Genomic DNA, 16,040 nt, shown 5'->3' on the forward strand with positions numbered 1-16,040 from the left:
GAGCGTCGGCACTCGCCTGCGGCGAGTGTCAGCGCAGCTGACTTAGCTTAATAAGCTAAGCCTTGGCACGGATATGGATATCATTCAGTTTCACGCCATTACGCAACCTCATATAAAACTACTACTAGGATATATTTGCAAAGATACGTCGATTAGCTTTTTTTTGCTCTCGTCCCAAATCACGTGAAACATCCATAGGCTATTTACTTCTGGTACTTCTTGTGCGCATCAATAACTTTTTGTACCTCTCCTTCTGAGCCCAAAAAGATACCAGACCGGTCGTGAATGTGCTCGGGCACAACCTCGAGCATGCGCTTCATGCTGCTGTTTACTGCCAAACCGCCAGCTGAATAATTCGTTAGCATCATGTAAAGAACCAAACCCAAGAGAGACAGAAAGAACGTACCATTTTCAAAAACCATGGCCATAGGAGCGCACTCGTACAGAATACGAAGTTTGCCCTTGGGTGTCTTCTTATCAGCAGGGTAAGCAAAGATGCCTCCGTACAACAGTGTTCGGTACGCATCTGCGACCATGGAACCAATGTAACGCGCACTGTATGGCTTTCCGCCCTCGGGAGGGTTCTTCAAGCTCTCACACCACTCCTTGACAGGCTGTTCCCAGTACATGCTGTTTCCCTCGTTGACCGAGTAGATTGATCGTGTCTTGGGGCACTTCATGTTAGGATGTGTGAGGATGAACTCGCCAAAGGCGTTGTCGAGGGTGAAGCCGTTGACGTTGCCGCCCTTCATGGTGATGACTAATTGGGCGGAAGCACCGTACATGGTGAAGCCTGAGGCGACCATCTCGGTGCCGGGGAGGAGGAGCTCCTCTTTTGTGCCCTTTGCGCCTTCAGGGAGCTTGTACACGGCGAAGATGGTGCCGACGGAGACACCGGCGTCGAGGTTGGAGGAGCCGTCGATGGGGTCGCAGGCTACGGCATAACGCGCATTGGGGTATTCGTCAAAGATGATGGCTTCTTCTTGCTCCTCGGAAATGAGGAGGCGCACGCGACCTGACGAGCGCATGGCGCTGATGAAAAGCTCATCGCCAATCACGTCGAGCTTCTTCTGGTCATCGCCAGTTGTGTTGGATGTGCCTTGGAGACCAGTGAGCTGCTCAAGTCAGTTTGTGGTTGTGAGTGGCCTTTGAGGGAATTTGCGTACGTTGATTAATGACGCTCTCCGAATGTAGTAAGCAATGCTCTTGAAAGCAAACTGAAGCGCGTGACATAGCAGTCTGTAGCAAACCAGTTAGTTTTTCCGTGTCAAGATGCTCCGGAAAAATTAACGCACGTGAAATCTCCTGTTGCCTCCTTGACTTTTGTTTGCTCTTCAGTCAGGAACCGGGTGAGGGTAATGATGTTGGTGTTAATCTTCTCCTGAGCAACTGGATTGCTGTCGCCGTTTGTGGTGGAAGCCATTGTGAGCGTATCTGTATGTGTGCGGTAATATAATGCAGTTCACGATAGAGGATTGCTACAAGGGGGGTGTGGGTGAGGCGCAATGGAGAAGGGTTATGGACGGAGAAGGGAAGATGGGAATGATGGATGTGGGAGATGGAGAAGCTTGGGGGAGGATGGTAAAAATCTATGCGGTTCAATTGAAGCAAAAAGCGGAGCTGAGGTTTGTTATGAAGTCAGGGTGGGTAGAGTCGGACAGGCGGACCACACTTCTGTGGCATTTGTTTGGCAGATGCGTTGGCCGGAATGGAGCGAGCCAGCAAGCTATAGCCATCCCTCGGCAACTGATCGGGCGTCACAGGACACTTCACGATACTCCAGCCGCATGTGTTAGCCACGGGTGATCCGAAGGAAGACCGACGGTCGCGACAAATAGTGCCGACGGTGAATGGGTGAGGGTGTCTGGGCATTGCCGAGGAGAGGACATGGACGCGCTTTGTTGCGGGAGCGCGTGGTTGGAGGCGAAGATGCATGTGCGGAGACGTAAAAAAGTGGAGGGGCTGCAACGAGGGGTGAGCGGGGCGGGCTGGCTCCCCCACCACACACTGACGTCTTTCCGACCTGTTCCGACCCGCGGACGTGACGGCACACGACCACCCTGCCCTACCCGCACCCCTTCGTTTATCCGCGCACCCACGTGACCCCAGCAAAGAAATACCAAAAACAGAGCACCCCCCCCCCCATGTCAGCCCACGGCAAATGACATTGTCGTAACAAGGTAAGATCCAGCTTTTGATACTCTACATACAGTAAACCTACATCCGCAGTGATGAAAATGCTCAACTGAACAACCCTGCAAAGCCCACATCCCCAACCCGCACTCTATCCATTGCACCAAGGGGGGAATCCAGCAATGCAACCAACCATGATCCTGGCCTCTATTACAAGTCCAACGCACTCCTTTACTCGCTCTTCAGCTTATCTTGCTTGACCGTGAAGGCCATATCCAGCAGCGCCTTCTCCTCGTTCTTGTGTGATACCTTGAGTCCAGTCGCTACAGATGCGCTAGGGTTACGTCCAGCGTACATGACGTGTCTCCTGTTGTGGTGCTCCGTCTGGTTGAGCAGAGTCTCAATCCTGGGCTGTGTGAAGCTCCAAGCTCCTGCATTGAGCGGCTCCTCTTGGCACCAGATGATGTTCTGCGCATTGGGGTACGAATCGAGATTGTCCTTGAGCTGTTGCCATGGGAATGGGTTGAGCTGCTCGATGCGGGTAATCGCCACATCCTTCTCTCCACGAGCCTCACGCTCCTTGACAAGCGCCGCGTAAACCTGACCGGTGCAGAGAATAACACGGTTGATGCCCTCGTGTGATTCAATCTCTCCGCTAGCGTGTGCTGGGTCCTCGATGATCCACTGGAAGTGCGAGTCTCCAGTGAACTCATCAATGCTCGAGCGCGCAATTGGGTGGCGAAGGAGCGACTTGGAGAAGAACAGGACGAGCGGCTTGCGGAACTGGCGGTTCATCTGGCGACGGAGAAGATGGAACAAGTTGGATGGCTTCGTGGTGTAGGCAATCTGCATGTTGCAGTCCTGGTGCTGGCGATCAAGCTTCTCCGGCGATGGGAAAATGCGCGGGTCCTCATTGCACAGCTGCAGGTAACGCTCAATACGACCCGAGGAGTGCTCAGGACCTTGACCATCGTAACCGTGTGGCAAGCTCATAACGAGACCGGAACGCTGAAGCCACTTGACTTCACCTGATGCAATGAATTGATCGATGATGACCTGAGCAGTGTTGGCAAAGTCGCCAAACTGGGCCTCCCACATGACAAGTGCGTTGGGCGATGACAGTGAGTATCCGTATTCGAAACCGAGCCTGGAATGGGTTAGTCACCACGATACATCAAAACAAAATTTGTCATCACTTACACTCCGTATTCGCTGAGAGACGAGTTGGAAATGGTAAATGTTGCCTGGTCCTGGCTAAGGTTTTGCAGGGGTGTGTATGTCTTCTCTGTCTCCTGGTCGTGAAGAACAGCGTGGCGCTGAGAAAAGGTTCCACGCTCCACGTCTTGTCCGGAAACACGGACGTGGTGGCCCTCCATGCACAGACTTCCGAATGCCAACGCTTCGGCAGTAGCCATGTCGATGTTCTGACCATCCATGACCGTCTTGGTACGACCAGCCAAAATACGCTTCAAGTTCTTGTGTACGTTAAAGTCTTCTGGCGCCTCTCCGATCACCTTGGCAATGTGCTTCAACTGTGACTCTTCAATGGCAGTCGGCAAATGAGGCAACACCTCGGTAGCAAGCTCTTTCGGAGTCTTGAAGCCGTTCCATGCAGAGGTGAGCCACTCTCGAGAGTTGGGAACATAGTCCTTGCTGCGGTTGAAGCTCTCGTCTAGCATGCCCCAGACCCAAGCCTTGTGCTCATCAATGTCCTCCTTGGTGAAAGTCTTCTCCTCGAGGAGCTTCTTGGTGTAGATATCCAGTGTCTGAGGTTGTTGCGAGATCTTCTTGTACATGAGGGGCTGAGTGAAGAAAGGCTGATCCGTTTCGTTGTGACCCTGTTTCCTGTAGCAAACCATGTCGATGACGACGTCCTTCTTGAACTCGGCGCGGAAGTCGGCGGCGAGCTGGCAGACAAAGTTGACAGCCTCAACATCATCGCCGTTGACGTGGAAGACAGGCGCATCAATGGCCTTGGCAATATCGGAGCAGTAAGGAGTAGAGCGCGAAAACCTAGGATCCGTGGTGAAACCAATCTGGTTGTTTACAACAATGTGAATGGTTCCGCCAGTGTGGTAGCTGGGCAGCTGGTGGAAGCCCATAGTTTCGTAGACGACACCCTGCGCAGCAAAAGCAGCGTCACCGTGCAGAAGAACACCCATGGCGCTGACAGCCTCCTTCTCGTCGTTGTTGTAGTGCAGAATGGCGCGGGTCTTTCCAAGCACAACGGGGTCCTCGGCCTCAAGATGGGACGGGTTGGCGACAAGGGACAGCTGCACGCGCTTTCCAGACGGGGTGGGGCGCTCAAAGTTCATACCCAAGTGGTACTTGACATCGCCAGAGCCCTCTTCATTGGCCTCAGCGGTACCGGCAAATTCGCTGAAAATGGACTCGTTGGGTTTCCTGACAACATTGGAGAGCACGTTGAGACGTCCACGGTGGGGCATGCCAATGACGATATCCTTGACACCATAATCGACACTTCGGTCGATCAAGGCCTTCATGCCAGGAATCAAACTCTCACCACCTTCAAGACCGAATCGCTTGTCATTGGGGTATTTGGTGGCCAGGAAGGCCTCAAAGTTTGTGCCCCAGATGAGGCGGTCCAGGATGCGGCGCTTCTCGTCGACCGAGTACTTGAACGGTGTGGGGACCTCGATGCGCTCACGGAGCCAATCGCACTGCTCCCTGTCTGGGATGTGAATATATTCTATTCCGTAGGAGCCGCAGTACAGGCGCTCGCAGGCGTCGATGATCTCCTTAAGCTTCATCTTCTTGCGAGACTCTGTCCTGAAGCGGGGGAGGATACCCGGGCCGAGCTCAATTTCCTGCTCCAAATCCTTGTCGGTGAAGTTGTAGTGGGAAAGCTCGAGCTCGCGGGGCTTGTTGTAGCCAAAAGACTCAGCCTCTGAGCGAATGCCGAGCGGGTCAATCTTGGCCTTGTGGTGACCACGAGCCTGGTATGCGCGGACAAGCAATTGAACCTTGAGATGGTTCATAATGTCTGTGCCTTCAACATTGGCCATGCCCATGCCCGGTCTGGCCGTAGCACCCTGGGGCGAGCTCATGATGGTGGGCGGCGGCTGGAAGGCTTGCGACACGGGCATGTCGCCAGACTCCATGTTGTGGAAGTAGACCTGCCATGAGTAGTGAACACTCTCGGGGTCGTGTTTCCACTGCATGTACATGGCATCGATGTAGTTTGCCGTGTTGCCCTGGAGGAACGAGTCGTTGGGGTCCTATGCCGTCATCGTTAGCTGGGGTCGAAGAGTTTGTATCTGGGGCGTAAATGGGCACACACAACGCCCTTGCTGGTCTCCTCAGCCGAAACGGCATAGGGACGGCGGTGGGTAAGCGCAAGAGGACGGCGACATGTCGAAATGGCTGTTCTCGAGGGCTGTGCGAAGGTGGTGAAAGATGCTCTGGCTGGGGCGCTCCCCGGGAGCTTGCGAGAGCACTGGCGCAGGGTGTTGCGCAACATTGTGAATTAGGATGTCAGGGCGGAGGAAGGGATGCGTATCATCCAAGCAGACAGTGGTGTACAGAAGAGAGCTTCTGCGATGGCAGTGTGCCGTCCAAAAGTGAGCAAGCCTGATCATGGCACATGCGTAGGGCCCCGTGTTCCACACTAGCGCCCTGTGCGATCCAGGACGGTTCGGAACAGGCCTCGTCAAATGCCTCAAACACGAATCGTCCAGCCAATGTCTGGGACTTCTTGTCCGCGCCCGACTGCTGCCATGGCCTTGCGGCGTCTATGTTTACGCTGCCTCTTGCCTGCTGCCTGTCGTGCTGGCCATGGTAGCACAGAGGCACGAATGCACCTGGGAACTACACCCACTGTGCGGTGCCCGCCAATGACGACCAGTGTATTATTATGTAAGCGGGAAGCGCAGGCAGTGCCGGTGCTGAGGGTGTAACGGATATGTATCCGTTGCGCCACAATGTGCGTCAACGGGCTTGGCTTACACTATGCCGTGCCATGCCCTTCGCAATACTGCTCTTAGTAAAAGTAGTATGTATGTACATGCCGGCCGGGACAAGTCAGTGAGTACTGGGGTTACATATGTTGACAAAGAGAAAAGGCTATGTGTGTGTGTATGTCTCGTGACTTGGCTCTGTAAACTGCTCTCACTGTGTAGACACTGGACTAGACGAGTACCAGACAGACTACTACAAAACGCGTCCCAAAAGCAATCCATGGCGCAAGGGCAGGTGATGCGTGGTCACGTGCAGCGCGTCAATCTGGGGAACCCCAAACTAGTCTAGCATTCTTCTACCGCGTCAGACTTACCCACGCCGTGCATCCCCCTCCAACCCGCCCATGGCTGACGCTGCCGCACAGTACAAGAAGCAGGACGGAACTGTCTCCATCTCTGCCGATGGCAAGACGGTGGCTTGGAGGTCGGCCAGTGGCGCGCTTCCTCCCCTCTCAATAGCTATAGCAGACATCGCAAGTATGTCCCCACCCACGCCTATTCTTCGCCCCAGAAAACATCCAGGCGGCTGACTTGCGCCCAGATCTGCAGCAAACTCCTGCTACCTCCGCAAAGGCCTCTATAAAGATCGTCGTCAAAGAGCCATCGCCCCAAGCCGGTAACCACACCCTTACATTTACCTCGGCCGCCGCTCGCGACGATCAGCAAACCATAACCGGCGCCCTGCGCAAATGGATCGAAAGCTCAAAGCAACAGGCTGCTCCTTCACCTGCGCCGGTAGCGGCCAAGGCAGGTGAAGGCGATGGCGGCCCATCTGCCGCTATGGCCATGGCCCAGACCGTTGCAGCACCAACCAAAAGCGACCAAGACACCTATGACGATGCAAAGCTGCTTGCCGACACGGCCCTACAAATGTCATTGCTCAATTCCAGTCCGGCTCTTCGACAACGTTTTGATCGCGCTCTTCTTGAGAAACCTGATTCTGTCTCGGTCCTGCAATTCTCAATGCAGTTCTGGTCAACCCGGGTGCACATGTTGAGGTCGCATGCCACAGAGAGATCTCAGGCCACAGGAACCTATAATGTCCTGTCTGTTATCAAATCAAAATCAGTCAACGGTGCTCTGATGTTGAACTTGACCAAAGAGCAAATCGAGCTCCTCTTCAGGCAGCACCCAATAGTCCAAAAAGCATACAATGAAAATGTTCCCCCACTCACCGAGGGTGACTTTTGGGAAAGGTTTTTTCATAGTCGATTGATGAAAAAGCTCAAGGGCGAACGCATCCAAGACAAGGACGTGCTTGATCCCAAGCTGGACAAGTACTTGAGTTACGACGAAACAGCAGATAGCTCCTTGGACCTGCTTGCTGCCTCTATCCCTACTTTTATCAATATTGAGGCCAACGAAAACAACCACAGCCAAAAACAAGGTAACCGGCCTGACTTCACCATGAATCCAGCCCATTACGAAAAGGCGCCCATTCTCCGCGTCCTGAATCGCATGAGCGAGAAGATGATGAAGGAGGTGCCACCTTCCGATGCAAATCGACACGGGCCAGCCGGGGTCGATGAAGAGACATACAAGGAGCTGCAGCTGCGTGATCTCCAGCTTGCCGATGACGACAATCGAGTAGTACTCAAGGTACACGATCAAAGTCGGTTCTTTTCAGCTGGACAAAGTGTGCATACATCGACCAGTGCTGCGACATACACGAAGCGCACTCCTGCAGAGGCATTATCCACTCTGCACCAAGATCTTCGCAAGTTTGACGGCAACACTGGCCAGGCTTCTAAAGTTGATCTGCATTCCCTTATCGAAGTCAACGATGAGAGCAGTAGCGACGAAGAGGAATCTGTTCCCAAAAAGAAGACAAAAGTCGGCAGTAGATCATCACGGAAAGCAGCCTCTTCACAAATCTTGACGGCTCTCAAGAAGCGGCATCTGCACAATGATGACTATTCTTCATCCAAGTCTATCCCTACCGCCGAGCGAGCAAAGGAGCTTCATGTTTCTGAAGCTGTCCTCGACAATTTGACCATGACCCACAATACCACTGTCGAATTTTTACACTATTTCTGGGCAGTGTTTTACTCGGGAGACCCCGACCGTGCAAACGAGATTGCGAGGCTCATTGAGACACTCGACAAATCGCTTGACCGCATCAAGGCTGTTGCTGACATGGCAGAAGCAGAGCGTGCGGCCAGGATCGAGCACGCGCGAAAAGAAAACGAGTTCTCTAACCAAAGAGAACGCAAAAAGCGCAAGTTCGACCCTGAGGCTATTAGAGGAGGAGCGAAGGCTGTCAATCAAATCGTAGATCCTCTGCTTCGAGCGATAGACGCTGCACGTCGTCAATACCAGACGGCACTTCGGGAACAAGTAGCGCGTAGCTCCTCAAATGTTGCCCTGTGAACCAATTTACCGGGATGCAGTCGTTTTTTGTAGGTAAAATATCATACATCTTTTTGCATAGCGAAAGGCGTTCAGGATACAGGAGCCTTGGACTCTAAGTCAGCGGTTCAGGGCCTTTTTTTTTATCAGAGTAAGAAATTCATTCTGTCTGTGTATTTGATTCAGCAATTGGTGAAGGGTCACTTTTATCCATCACATAATGCCGTTGTTCTGTACATATCGCAATTCACAGATAAGAAGCTCCTCAAATAACCTCACGATGGATGGTGGAAAAGATCTGCGTAGTGCTGGAACCTGAATTTCCAGGCTATTTAGCCGGCTCAAGTGTCAATTATTACACATTGAGGTTGGTGAAATGATTGTTTATTGTGCCTTTCCAAGCAGATTATCGTGCCATTGCTAGCTGGGCCAACTTCGGCACTAAGCAACCTAGCCCGTGTTTTCGCCCCACTTAACCCGCAGCTCGTCCATCTTCTTGAGAACTTTATCTCCACCACATATCTCATTATCGCTATGACAGCAATCGAAAGAGCCAGAGACATATGCAGAAGCACAGATATCCCCGTTTGAAAGAGCACTTCTGATTCAGAGTTGCGTAAAAAGCATTAAGTGATATTGTCCCTTCAAGACACAGTCCAATACTACAGAAAAACGTACAACATGGGGCCTGGCCGACTTGAATCCAGGGGTTAAACAAAGGAAGACGCGCTAGACATTAATAGGAAAGGTAAGGAATAACAACCAAAGACCGTCGCTAATGCAAATGAAGCGAATATATGAAAGAGCCTTCGAATAACACCACCGGTATCATCTGGCACTGGGAGCGATGACGAGGCTTCCTTGACATCTACAGATAAAAAAGGCCGTGTCGCAGATCCATTTGATGAGACCGAAAAAGAACGATTATGGCTTGCTTCGAAGTCGAGGTCAGTACTCAGCTTCATCGCCGGAAGTGATCGCGCGCTGGGTCATAGTACAGGTGTGTCCCTGCTTTCTGTCAGTAAGGGCAGACGAGCGGTGGGACATTTGAGGCCTGCTCGTTGTGCTATGCTACTCACCTCCTCGGCTTGACGAAGAATTGTTGTTTGCGTTTCTGTCTCTCGGTCTGTTGTCCCTACAAATATAGTGAGCACTGCTATGGTTCCAGATCATGGCCATGATTAACCTACCTGTAGCGGAAGCTGTGCCAAAGATACCATCTAGCGACCCAGTTCTCTTCGTTGACTGCGGTTCTGTAACAGCCCATGTAATAATATGGACGAGTCTCAGGGCAGGCATCGCGAACCACCATCAACACACAAGAATGCTTTGCCGTCTCTGATATTTCATCCCACCTGTAGGGCTCGCATACGGACGGGTCTGTCTTGGACTGGTCTGTCAAATTGTACGGATTACTGCTTAGTGCGTCTCGAGCGATTTCGGCTTCTTTCTACGCGGGCCGATGTATCAGCAGTTTTCTTTAGGACCTGGTCTGTATTCTTACCAGGAGCAATTTGTGAATACGATCACTAAGGCCCAATCGAGCGCAGATTGCGCTTTTGTCAGCGCTCTGAGGAAGAGGGGGCATTGACATCTTTGGCAACTCTGTTTCGAAACTCGGTGGATTGCGACAGCCAGCGACACGCAGACTAGGATGTGAAAATGTATGGCCAAAGTAGGGGATCCGAAGGTATATTTTCATCTTTATATTTCAAGCCAGGATCCTTAGAAACCGGTCGATCCCACGGAGGCTTCGTCACGTGATAACGGGGCACCAGTATCCTACGTCTTGTCGTAACAGGGTGCATAAGCCACAGCGACAGGGACGCGGGATGTGCTGCGCTTCATCCCTTGACGGGTAGCGACTCATACCTACCACTACTCGTTCGGGCCGGAGCGCCATTTCGTTAACGCAACCTTGCTCGCAACCAGCGAATGTTCGGCCTTTTGGTTCCCGCCGATCCCACTGACAAGGTGGGTCACCTGGCTCTCGCGTATCCTCCCGTACAGACGGTAACGGTAGTTAGCTGCATACTGAAGCCAACACTTTGATTTATTACAAAGGCGTCCGCTTCACATACGCTGCTTGCATGTGCTGTCGCGATAACCCGTAGATCTTTCGGTATCATCCACCCTCTCTCGTTGGCGCCAGCTGTGCCAGCACGTGCTAGGCTTGTTTCTTACGACAATGTCCACACTGCATGTTTCGGGCCGCCAGGTCACCATGATGTTCTGAGACCAAAAGCCCTGCTGACGGGCATGAGCGATAGACAAGGGTACAGAAAAAAGAAGCAAACTCTGCAAGTTTAGGTACGGCTGTATGTATCTCAAGCCCTACCAAGATCAACCGCCAATAAAGTGTGGGATCTAAGGGTTCATGGCACCAGCTGGACACACCCAGGCCTCCTAAACGTTTAGTTTTGAAGGCTATCGATGCGAATGCAAGTGCCCAGAAACAATAGGGCCGATCGAATCATGTACTTGTGGACAGGATGCAAAATCAGTCCACACGTACAGTGTGGTGGATCGTGCCCCGCAAGATAGAGTATGCTAGCTTTGCGCTTGCATGATGGTGGGAATGGTGCCGGCTACAATTCCACGAGTCACATATCGTCATTTAATACAAGACCAATGGGTAGACCCAGAAGCGTGTAAGGACTTCAGGCCGTACGATAGTGTATCCCGTAGAAGGCGCAAGCGAACGCACCGAGCAACAGTCATCAGAGCGATCCGACAACCTGAAACGAGGGAACCTGTGTGTTTCGAGGCGGAAACGCATGTCATCTGAAGACGACCATGTGTAGCGCGTGCACCGTCAACACGAGAGCTTCTGGAAGCTTGCGGCTCCGAAAACTTCCTCACAACCCGAGAACAGATTGAAGACGCCGAAGAAGAGCCAAAGACAAAGCAATGATACAGGCGGACGGATCAGCTACTCTGTAACTACGGCCTCCTGCGTATCGAACTTGGTTGGAAATTTGTGTGAGAGAGTAGGAAGAGTCGCCCCTCGCGTCTCCACACGACATAGTTTTGAAGCCTTCGTCATTCTACCAGGAGGCGTTTCGTGGCTACTCGCAGTGTCTACGGATGTACGCGCAACGTTTTAGTGGACGGGGATTGACGTGCAAATCAACGACAAGCCACAAGCGTTATGCATTCGGAGTGGCCATAGAGCTTTGATACAAACCCTGAGGGCTCAAGCAGCTGGACTTGTCTGACCGTTTAGACATACTATATTGGCTCCGCCACAAACCGCTCGCGTGCTGTATTGGAAGTTTGTGGTGGAGCGAACATGACAAGGAACAGACTATCAGCTGGTGGCAGCCAGAGTCAAGCTCAGGATGCGGTCGGATCGCTGATACGCCCTATTGCGCGGAAGCCAAAGTGGGTTATCCGCAGGTGCCGCACGTTCAGTGAAGCTGACGTGTGGTTTGACGCCACAAGCGGATTTCCAGGGAATGCCATGACGCCTTCCGTCTTGGGGATATACGGTACACGGGCACAGCAAGAGAAAGCGTCAGCCCACCTTGTTCGTGTAAGTGGCGTCGTAGAGGGTCGCGGATGTTCTGGCGGATCAAGACTAGGTTCGTAGACAGTCCTTTGCAGGGGTGGGCAAGCAATACACGCTATGCAAGGGTCCGTCTTAAGTAGTCCCACCTGGCCGCGCCGCCGTGTCGACAATCCTCAAGGGCCGTTGTCCATCTTTTCTCCTCATATAGGCAGGCTACAATGAGTCGTCTAGCCGATCAGCCTCGTCGTGTGTTGCTCAGTGGCTCGTACTCTGAGTCGGCCTGGGAGGCGCCACTCAATATGCTCTCTGCCCAGCTTGCACACGGCCACTGCTACCCAACCGAGACCCGAAAAATAAAGGCTGCCCGCTGAAGAAAGGAGCACACACCGAGACAAGCACAGCTGGTATTGCTTTTCCCTTGTCGTTTGCGACAAAGCGGAAACGTCTGGAGTCTTAGGGGGGGGAGCCCCGTGGGCGGAGCATTTTGATTGGCCTGTGCTGCCCATGTACTGCCGAGTCAGATACAGTAGTATCTTTCTCTCGCTTGCCCGTAGCAGAAACCGAGACTGCGCCTACCATGGTCGCACACACACACACACATAAGCTTGCCGGGCGAGGCTCAGGTGCGAATCTACTCTATTTGTCTGGGCAGCCATGGGCTGAGCAACTGCAACCGCAGCTGCCGACTGGCATCATCGGGAAGGGCGTTGTAAAGAAGCGTGCAGGATCGCTGCAGTGCCCACAGTATGACGATATTGGGGTTGCATCCACCACGTCCCGCCCTCGTGCACACTACGATCCAAGTATCGATCGCATCTCATCTTGGGCATAGGTACATTGACGACATGGCACGAGCATGACACCCATCCACCGGCTCAACAACCCCGGTCCACTGCATTGCAGTAATCACCGGCAGCCCGCATGTGGAGCTAAAACTGCACGATACGATTCCCACGCTGCTGCCATGGATGCGTGGCATGGAGGGAATGCGAATCCGCACGCTTTTTCGCCTCATGCACTACGTCAAGAGTCCCTCACCCATCAAAAAGCCTTGGTCGACAGAGGCTCATCACGTTTGCAAGCGAGTAGTCAGCCGGGCTTCGCGCCAGACCGTAATGGCTGCACCCGTCATTACACTTCCGGAGTAGACGACGTTCAGGACTGCTCAAGGCAACAACAGTATGCAAGAGGTAGAGCTGTGCCTATCAATCTTGCATCTCGGCTCGCAAATCGATCCAATGGCGTTCCTCTTGCCACTATTGTTGAGCAAGGTTCCTGCTCCACGCTAAACTCCAAGAGCTCCCTCCTCAGTGTCTGTCCGTTTGCCTCGTTGCGGGCGGTGGAAAATACGTCACCTAACTACTATGCTTTACCCCAGGCCCCGCTGGCTCTCGATGGGCGTGCTCTCCAGCTCAATGTGGAAAATGGGCAGCCAGAGTTGGTTCTAGATCCAACGACTCGAGAGTCTTCCAAGCCATCTTACAAGGATATCGGCAGCTTGTCTCCGCAGGATAAAACCACCACTCCATCTTTACAGACTATTTTGGATCGCCCACGAGCTTTACAACATCAGATAGGGGAGATAGGCTATGATGGAAATAGCAAAAATGTCAAGGATCTTGTGGATGGTGTAATTCACAACGTCCAAGCTGTCTCACGGGCCCGGTCCAGGTCCTCCTCAGCCCATACACCTATCGCTGACCATCATCATAGCCGGCAAGAGACGAGCGATGATACCCCAAATAGTCATTTATGTGGCCCTGATAGGTTCAAGTCGGAAAATAAGGTATTAGTTGCACCAGCCGGTGTATCCTCTGCGCCCCTGGGCATGACTCAACTGCCAGCTCATCAACATCAAAGCAGGGATGGGTGGACTCTGAACACAGCCTTTAAACCTTCGGCTCGTCTATACTTGCTCTCGAAAGAAGATATGCTCTCGTCGCACACCCAACTCGGAGCTGCACATCCGTTGTCAAAACCTTCGACTGGAAAAGAGGGCCGTCACGACAATGCCTCGAAAATCTCAGCCCAAAGAAGAAGTTTCAACCTAGAAGGGAATGCATTCTATGGCATCTCTATGTCGAGTAATGCCACTCATTCCTGGATAGAGGTTGATGGTGCAGAGGACGCTAGTCAGAATGCCAGCTTTTGTAGCACTGTATCCACATCTTATTCTGGCAGTGTGGTTGGCGTGGATGTTGATCTTCAACATGAGTTTCCTCAGAAGATATGCCACTCATCTTCATCTACGCATGTAGCGCCGGTATGGTTCACCCCCCAGGTGGCAGAGCAGGAGCGACATGCTTCACTTTCTAGATCTCCTGAAGCCAAACAGTCGCCGGAAACAGAACGAACACGTCGGTCCATTACCTCATCTGCTCTGACGACTCTGCTCCCAATAGCAGCAGCCTCGGGAATTGTTCGCCGAAACTACGAGACACCGAAGATATCATTCTTTTCGCCATCCGGACACCTGATCCAGCCAGAAGGTAGTTCATCACCCGGCACACCAAGTGCTTCCGACTTCAGCGGCTCGCCCACGGTCAGTGCATTTACAAGCATAAATCCTACCCCTGCCTCCTATAGTGTATTTCCAGCAACATGTCTACCTCCCCCACGACCTTCTCTCAGACCAATGACGACTCCACCCACATCTTCGGTACCGCTCCCTGCCAACTTGCGACACCACCACAACTACAGACGTCCTGAAAAGTCGCAGATCAATCCTGAAATAGAATATAGGCATTCATTCAACAATGCTGGTCTGGCGGTCAAAGGATGCGACGGCATTGTACGGACCGGGACGCTCCCTGTCAACACTCAGACGCACCAATCGTACGGAATGACAAAGCCACGCCATGAATACAGAAGAGACAGGTCGGTCAGGTTGTTCAAAGACGATGCCAGACTGAAAGCGAGGTCTCGTAGAGCCCGATTGATGACAGTAATGAGCACGACGACCGCGAAAGGAAGAAATCTCGGTAAGCAAGACGAAGTAACCATATACGCTAGCATGCCTCACAAACGGAAACGTATATCCGTCGCTACTTCTGACAGGAAGCGCCTACCCAGCCGACACGTAAGACGAGAAGGCAAGACAGGACTCGTCGGACCGGTAGCCGGACATGTGTTGCGCATCTGCTTCTGTCAGCCATACGACGGCGCAAGCAAGCCGACGCATGATGTCGCCACGAAAACCTTTTGCATAAAAAGCCACGCTAGTGAGATGCACGGAAATTCAAAGAAGGAAACACTTCCTATAGCCGCAACGGAAACGCACATTGTAGACGCCGTTCTACCCAACGCTCGGGTCGTCACGGGCGTCAACCGGACGATCAATACCGACCACCGTATTGGCATGCGGACGAGCAGTCGCAGGAAATACGGCAATCTGACCATAAAATCCCATCTTCCGTGTCAGACTGCAGTGTGATAGCGCTACGAAAGGTCGTATACACATGTGTGTGTGCGTGTGCCGTATGGGTTGTGCGCGCGTGAGTGTGAGTGGAGGGTTCATCATGCGTCTCGGACACGAACGCCGCTCTGTCCATCCAGTAGCCATGGAAATTTCTGTCTCTTGTCAGCGTAATGCTTCTCGCTCCCCCCCCTCCTCTACCTTCTTTCCTTCTTTCCTTCCCTCCCTCACATTCCTTCGGTTCCAAGAGAACCAGGATCGGCACTTTTTCTCTCCACCCACACTCTAGTTTCTCTTTTTTTCTCCCTTCTGTTTCCTTAAATGACTGCAAAGTGTGTTTTGTTTGTATCGAAACATTACCACACATTACATACACATTACATATTCAAAGAAAGCAAATGAAAAAAAAATAATCAAACCAATCTTAGGCCTCCCTCTCGCAACGCAATATTTCTCCCTCTTTGTTTTGTTTGTTTTTGTCGGCTGGCGGCTGACTGGGCTGGATGAATGGGATGGATGGCTTGCCTACATCCACATCCACATCCACACCACATGCTCCCGTGCATAAGAGGACGTTTTCTGACATTTCCACAAAACGGGCAGTCCGGCAGGGCTTTTTTACCCTTCTTGCTTTTGCTTTTGCGCTGCTGAAATA

At 52.4% G+C, this 16,040-nt stretch overlaps 5 protein-coding genes across 5 annotated transcripts; 2 read left to right on the plus strand and 3 right to left on the minus strand.

The window, feature by feature from the left end:
* Nucleotides 1-203: 203 nt before the first annotated feature.
* COCMIDRAFT_85278 (uncharacterized protein) lies at nt 204-1,423 on the minus strand (the record flags this gene model as incomplete). The annotated part of the gene is made up of 4 exons (XM_007686128.1): nt 204-346; nt 407-1,115; nt 1,167-1,239; nt 1,296-1,423. 4 exons carry the CDS (start codon nt 1,421-1,423, stop codon nt 204-206), a joined length of 1,053 nt encoding a protein of 350 aa, XP_007684318.1.
* Nucleotides 1,424-2,364: 941 nt separating this feature from the next.
* Nucleotides 2,365-5,614, minus strand: COCMIDRAFT_1980 (uncharacterized protein; the record flags this gene model as incomplete). Its single annotated transcript, XM_007686073.1, has 3 exons — nt 2,365-3,280; nt 3,334-5,372; nt 5,435-5,614. The coding sequence occupies 3 exons, from the start codon at nt 5,612-5,614 to the stop codon at nt 2,365-2,367; spliced, it is 3,135 nt and encodes a 1,044-aa protein (XP_007684263.1).
* Nucleotides 5,615-6,454: 840 nt separating this feature from the next.
* Nucleotides 6,455-8,480, plus strand: COCMIDRAFT_1981 (uncharacterized protein; the record flags this gene model as incomplete). Its single annotated transcript, XM_007686074.1, has 2 exons — nt 6,455-6,587; nt 6,652-8,480. 2 exons carry the CDS (start codon nt 6,455-6,457, stop codon nt 8,478-8,480), a joined length of 1,962 nt encoding a protein of 653 aa, XP_007684264.1.
* Nucleotides 8,481-9,530: 1,050 nt separating this feature from the next.
* On the minus strand, nt 9,531-10,053 carry COCMIDRAFT_33386 (uncharacterized protein; the record flags this gene model as incomplete). Its single annotated transcript, XM_007686107.1, has 3 exons — nt 9,531-9,594; nt 9,650-9,909; nt 9,964-10,053. The coding sequence occupies 3 exons, from the start codon at nt 10,051-10,053 to the stop codon at nt 9,531-9,533; spliced, it is 414 nt and encodes a 137-aa protein (XP_007684297.1).
* A 2,773-nt stretch (nt 10,054-12,826) lies between these two features.
* Nucleotides 12,827-15,403, plus strand: COCMIDRAFT_85450 (uncharacterized protein; the record flags this gene model as incomplete). The annotated part of the gene is made up of 1 exon (XM_007686129.1): nt 12,827-15,403. The coding sequence occupies one exon, from the start codon at nt 12,827-12,829 to the stop codon at nt 15,401-15,403; it is 2,577 nt and encodes an 858-aa protein (XP_007684319.1).
* Between the last annotated feature and the right edge of the window lie 637 nt (nt 15,404-16,040).

The sequence above is a fragment of the Bipolaris oryzae genome (assembly GCF_000523455.1).
Source record: "Bipolaris oryzae ATCC 44560 unplaced genomic scaffold scaffold_16, whole genome shotgun sequence".
NCBI lineage: Eukaryota > Fungi > Ascomycota > Dothideomycetes > Pleosporales > Pleosporaceae > Bipolaris > Bipolaris oryzae.